The sequence below is a fragment of the Cariama cristata genome, unplaced genomic scaffold, assembly GCF_000690535.1.
Source record: "Cariama cristata isolate BGI_N322 unplaced genomic scaffold, ASM69053v1 scaffold36839, whole genome shotgun sequence".
Classification (NCBI taxonomy): Eukaryota; Metazoa; Chordata; class Aves; order Cariamiformes; family Cariamidae; genus Cariama; species Cariama cristata.
Window position 1 is genome coordinate 10,854 of NW_009636031.1, and position 6,637 is coordinate 17,490.

General features: G+C 36.0%; 1 protein-coding gene across 1 annotated transcript in view; it reads left to right on the top strand.

Annotated features, from left to right (window-relative positions):
- Positions 1–1,230, top strand: part of LOC104167482 (junction-mediating and -regulatory protein-like) — a gene marked incomplete at its 5' end in the record, with an annotated part of 7,316 nt that extends 6,086 nt beyond the window's left edge. The window contains one exon of the mRNA XM_009707760.1: positions 923–1,230. Within this exon, the coding sequence (XP_009706062.1) occupies positions 923–1,230 (308 nt within the window). The remainder of the gene's footprint in view (positions 1–922) is intronic.
- Positions 1,231–6,637: the final 5,407 nt, after the last annotated feature.

Sequence of the window (6,637 nt, forward strand, 5' to 3'; positions counted from 1 at the left end):
CTTTCCCTTATGTCTGTTCCAGCTGTCTGGGCCATGAGTCTGCTGGACAAAGCCCACTCATAAATGCAAACCAGGTTTAAAAAATGTATTCTACAATAAACAAAAAAGAACTGGAGATGGATATTCACCTATTAAATTGTGCTGCACGTTGTATGTGCTAATATATGTGAGCTGTTTCAAACTGTTGTACTTTATTATAATGCATTCTCTGGAATAGAGATCTTACCTACTTGTAGCTCTTCAGGGAGCCAAAGCCTGACTTATTTCTGCAGAGAACTAGTTTCAAATTGGTGATAAAGGAAGGATTTGTGATAAAGTATTAACTTTTACTTTTCTGTTTTCATTAATTATAAAGGAAGGGGATTTTATATAGGCATGCTGTGACTAGGTGCTAATACATACACGAATCCAGAGAAGCAGGAAAATGCATGCTGTTGCAGTTGACTGTGCTGCTGCTTCCCTCACTGGCATGTAGTAATAGTCATACAGTAAGTAAAAACAGCCACAAAATGCAAGTGCTGAGAATGGATTGCACAGTCCAGTACTTAAGATACGTACTCATTACCTGAGTTTCAGTCAAGAAAGATAATAAAGTGTAATAAACAGTTTCATTGTGTTTGATTCATTGCAGCTATTTTGATTTTCCTGATTGCAAACAGGAAAGCCAGCTTGTTCAAAAAGTTTTACTACCTGCCAGAAAGGAGGTTAAGTGGTTTCAGAAATTGTAATTGTCTGTATAAACCGCTTTTCACATGGTAAGAGAGAAGATAAATTTGGAGGCTAAAAAAATATTGGAGCTACCGTTATGGTATGGGACTATCACATTAATAGTATGCGGCTACTTTTTGGTCTATAGGAAATATAAATGAAGACTGATAAAATGTAGTAAAAATAATACTGAAGGTCTTTTGATTTACTGCAGTGAGTTCCCCAATGGATGAAGTGCTGGCTTCCTTGAAACGTGGCAGCTTTCACTTAAGAAAAGTTGAGCAGAGAAGTCTCCCTCCTTTTCCTGATGAAGATGATAGCAATAACATCTTGGCACAGATCAGGAAAGGGGTGAAACTGAAGAAAGTGCAGAAAGATGTTTTGAGAGAATCCTTTACAATTCTGCCTGATACTGACCCTCTGACAAGGAGCATCCATGAAGCATTGCGACGAATTAAGGAAGCATCACCTGAATCAGAGGATGAAGAGGAGACTTTGCCCTGTACAGACTGGGAAAATTAACCTGTAATTAACCTACATTTTAAAAAAAAAATTCTTCAACACTTTTGTATAACAGTAGTGGCTATGCCTCAGGTTGTGCAATCTAGGAGACTTAGTATGAACGTGACTAAACCGTCTGACATCCAACGTGGTAAAACATGCATATATGAATTTAGTATCACTGACTTTTCAAAGAATTTAAGGTTTATAGTACAGAAAACTTTTTTTAGGCAACATCTTAGCCTTTTATTGTTTGAATACTTTTGCTGAATATTGACAGGACTGCTCCTAAAAAAAGCTCTATTTTATTTAGTAAATTTGAAGGGACTGTTTGCAGCTTACCAAAAAGCTTTAAAAAGCTTTTAAGTAGCAAAGCAGCACAATCACTCTTGAACACACCTTGTACTTATTTTCTAATTACTTCTGGCCTTGTAAAAATTTAGCACATTTATCACTTCAGACTGAATAGCTCCAAGTGAAGGACGGTTAGATTTGACTGCTGAACGCATTGAAATCTCATTTGTTACCCTGTGTGATGGACTGTTTGGTAGCTTGGTTTCAATCTGTAAACTCTCTGACTTAATTGAATTTCCAAACTATAAACAATAAATATACAAATATATACTTCTGCCACTCAATACGAATCCCATGAACTTGCATTATAATAAGCTACAGTGCCTGAAAGTGCAGATATTAGACTTCAGCAGATGAAGTTAATGATTTCAGAACAAACCAGAAATTGGCAAGAGATTAGTTTTCAAAATTATGGCTGCATCAGTAGCACAAAGAGATTCTTGATTACAACAACAGCATACAGGACTATTCTTCTGTGGTGCTTCTTTTCTGCTACTGGCATGTGGATGAACTTGTCTCAATGAAAGTTCCCACTAAACTTAAAATTTGGAGAAAAGGGAGGTATGACAATCTGTAAAGAATTTTAAAATCTGTTTAGAAATCAAAGGCTATTTCAAAAGTATGGCACATAAATATTTATAATCCTTGCAACACAGCTAGCAGTAGGAAAAAGATAACCTTTTTGGATGTTTACAATTAGGCATTTCTACCCTGGTTAGTTATTACCGTGGTTGGAGAGTGACTATTGATAAAGTGCTACAGCTGTTTAAAAAGTGATGGTGACTTAGCACATCATCTGCTGAATGTTGTTGTGAAATACCGTGTCTCAAACTGTTCCATGGGTATGCTATTTTCAAATAATAATACATAAAATTTTGAAAAAGGAAAATAAATGTTGCCTTTATTGCTTCATGAACTAGCCATTGGCCACACTAATGATTTAATACTGTTTACTTATGGCATGCCCCTTCTATTCCATACCAAATGTACTGCTAGTTTTGGAGTTGAAAATCCAGGAGTGCAGGTGTACATAACTCTTGCTGAAATGCAAAATGAAAATAATTTTGTTTGGATGTAACTTTTTTCTGTACTTGCATACTGAAAACTCTCAGTACCGCAGCCCTTCAGAAATCAAGTGATAGCTATAAGAGAAGACATGCCTTGGAACCGACTTGACTTTCTCAGTGCAATTATTCTCTTTTCATTTCCTAGATAACTGAGACAATTTAAACTTTGTGATTTATCTTAATGATTTTAGTAAATCTAACTTACTCTTTGGGATCATTGTTTGCATTTTTTAGCAAGAATACTCTTTAATACTATGGGTCATTTAGGAAAAAAAAAAAAGGAAGGAATTTTCCAAGAATGACTTTGAATTTTTTTAATCTAGTTGGTGGACCTCCTGAACGTTTTCCATTGGAAGTGTATCCTCTTAGAAGTCTTATCTGTACATTGCCATACAATATAAATACACGTTTTCCTCATGCTATCTTTTGCAGCCCCATAGAAGCAGTTCAGAGTGCAGGTTGAAAATCACTGCCATTCATTACCTGTAGCACACTGGTTGTCATCTCCTTTTTACCAGTCTACAGTTATGGCATCTTCCCCTTTTAAGGATGCACTCCTGTCAAATGCTGAGGTCCCATGAAGTCACTTGGACCTAAAGCAGGATGCAGTGTCAGAATTCTGCGTGTGTGCTCCTTGGGCTTCTTCACACATCTGGGATCTGCTTTCTCTTAGCAATGTCATATTTTATTCTGAAAACAATCCTGTTTTCAGGAGATGAGACTATTTAACAGATAGTACAGATTTGATTGAAAAATGGTTGTATAAAACAGCTAACAGCTCAGGAAGGAAAAATGGGCCCCTGTTATGGAAGCACATAGAATAATCTAGGATAACAGAGATTGAAACAAATCCCTTGTGAAATCCAACTGAATAAATACTTTTCACATAGATGGCTCTGCTTGCTTGAACACACAGACCGGTTATCCAGAATATATTACACGAGTAAAATCTAATGAAAGTCTGTTGAAGAAATTGCAGAATAGTACTTTTTACTATAATCAGTAAATTTACTATAATTTTAGTAATTTTAGTATAATTTACTATAATTATAATTATCCATTTAATACCATACTTTAAGATTGACCTATTGATTTTTAACTGTAAGGTCTGCATGTACAAAAGCCAGTTGCATAGAGATTTTAGGTTGAAAAGAGTTACACAAAAGCATATTGGCACACATGTTAAGAACTATGCTTATTACATGTACATCCTTATAGACTAAATACAATGCAATTATCTGCCTTAGGAATGAAGGCTAAATATGATATAATGATGTATGTTTATCAAATGCCAAAAGGTGCCCTAAATCATGTGCAAGGAGTACTAAAAACGTGCACTGATTTAATTAGTTATTGAAGTTTGAAGACAAACTAATAGTAACTAATTCCTGCAGGAGATCTAGTCGTCACTTGTATTACCTGCTTTAAGAGTTAAGTTCTACATAAAGTTATGACTGACTTTTTTAAGAGCAGTTCCTTCCTTGTGGACACTCAAAACCACATAGAAAAATGTTGAGGAATTCTATGTATCAGAAGTACAGCTAAACAAGCAATGTAAAGATGCAGTAGCTTCTGTATGAAAAATCAGAAGATTACTGGTTATTGAAAGTATCCCAAGCATATCTGTGTGTGCGTGTGTACGTAATGGTACACATAAATCACTATAGTACATTAAGAGTACCGTAAGTAACGCAAAACCTGAGTTCCTGATAGTGACAGACGAAGTAACAGATAAGAAGCGAGATTTTCCTCTCTGTAGTCTTCTGATCCAGTATTTTGGGCATCATCAAACTCTAATCTGTGTTCACTGCCAATAATGCCAGAAGGCAAAAAAAGACCTGGTCATATTCTGTTTCCTTGCTCCAGAGTTACTGTGTCATTACGCCGAGAGCAAAGAGAATCAAGGCTTTTGAAGACACTGCTCGGTATTGCATGTTGAAACTGCCTAATATGTTGATCAGAGAGTATTTGTACAGCCGTTTAGCTTTTCAGATGTTCCTTTTTCTTTTTTTCCCAAACAGGTGATTCACAGCCTGACATAAGTAAAGAAACCCCAGTTGAAGATTACTTTTCCTCTTCATTTGTGAAAATTGAGAGCCAGCACTTATGACCATCAATTCCACAGGAGGCTTTCTTTGGCAAAGAAGTAGTCTTTGGCAAATGATTCAGTATATGGAAAAAGTGGCCTGAAATGGTAATTTCCGGGTCACTTTTTTCTTTAATCTGTTAAAAAAATTCTGGTTTGGGCAGAAAACTAAGTTGTTTAGATGTGCATTTTATATAACCAAGAATGCCCGGTTCTTAAGCACTTTTTATATTTGTGTTAGTAATGTGTGGCCAGTTAAGTGAGGGGGTCGTTTTGAGTTGGCAGAATACTTGCTGTTAGAGTAATGCTGGGATTCAGTCGAGACATCAAACCAGCTATAAAACGTCCCCTTCACTGCACTGAATATATCAGCTGCTTGAAAATCCAACTAAATAGCTCCTTGCAGAGAAGCTTGCTGTGTAGCGGTGTGATACTCCAGAAAGAGCAGAATTCCTAGTTGCTCTACAGTAGCTGAAATTCAGTAACATGCAACTAAGACCTTTTTCTTCTTAGTTTGAAGAAGTGTATGTCTGTATGAAAAGTAACAAGTGACCACAGCATAATGAGAAATAAGAGTTGAATTCAGTACATATTCAAGAATGTGTTTGTTTCCAACATGGTACATTTAGCAAGACTTATTGCAGCACCTTTTTAGAAGGTCATTTGTAGTCTGACACCTTTTTAAAGTAGACATTTTCATGCTTTTTAAAAATAATATTTATCTATGCTGAATGAAGCTAGTTATACTTTTATCATTTGTTATAAGAAGCAATATTTTGTAATTTCATACTCAAAAATTATTTTTCTCTTTTGGTTGAAAATGGCTTTTGATTACTCTAAGTAGCCACCTTTAAAAAAGATGAAAGCACTTAAACATACTGATAACTCAGTTGTGAAAATTGTGCTTCTCTTGCTGGTTTTCATTATTCCCTTTAGTGGCCACAAAAATGTTGGTATTTCATACCCAAAAGCCTACTGCCTGAAAAAAAAAATTCGCTTTTGATAATGACAATTTTTTTTTTAAAGGAGGAGTACAGCTTCCTCTGCGGTGAATACTTAGAAGTAATCCTAAACTTCATGACTAATGGCTGCAGGCAGCTACTTTTAGGATACCACAGTACCAAGAGGTATGTCAGTACAGAGGTACAAGTAGCCTTGTACCATCTAGAAACTCCATGTGATATTAAAGTCAGCCTGTTAGAATTGTAAGAAAACTGAATTTTCACTAGCATTTTATTTTTACCAGCGTGACATACACTGTTCAAGAGATATGCAGTCCCTGTCCTTTGTGTAGTGTGGTCCCATTCACTGTTCCTGTTGTGACAGACAAACTACTACGTGGATTCTTTTTTTTTTTTTTTAATGGAGTTACGCATTACTGCTGTCATGTAGTGGAACATGTTTATAACAGGAGATTTCACATCTTGCCATTTACTTATATAAAGAGGAACAAGAGAACTTACCTTATCTATGTAACCTAAAGGAACCTCAGCTCTTGGACCCTTCAGTTGTTTTGCTGTGGGTGTCCTGAAATTAAAGCTCTGTCAGACATCTTGCAAGGATGTCGCATCACCCTTGCTATCAACAGGCATTTTCTTAACCCTTGTTGCCTTATTTATGAAGTTAGTGAACATTCATTTTCAAAGCACCTGTGAGCAGCATTACTGTAGAGTTGTATTGATTTTGCTGTATTGGTCGTCATGTCTGTATTTTTCTGTCTTGACATCAGCTCTATGAAACACTTGATACAGGCTTTCCAAGGACCTAAAACTACACGATGTTTTTTTCTTAAACCACTTCTCTGAACCCTGAGTTACATGGTGTGGATGCAGGCAGTCTAATACTGTATTCATGCAACAATAACAGCAATTTCAAAGTTCATCATAATCAGTTGACATTGCCTATACTGTAAGCTGTGCTG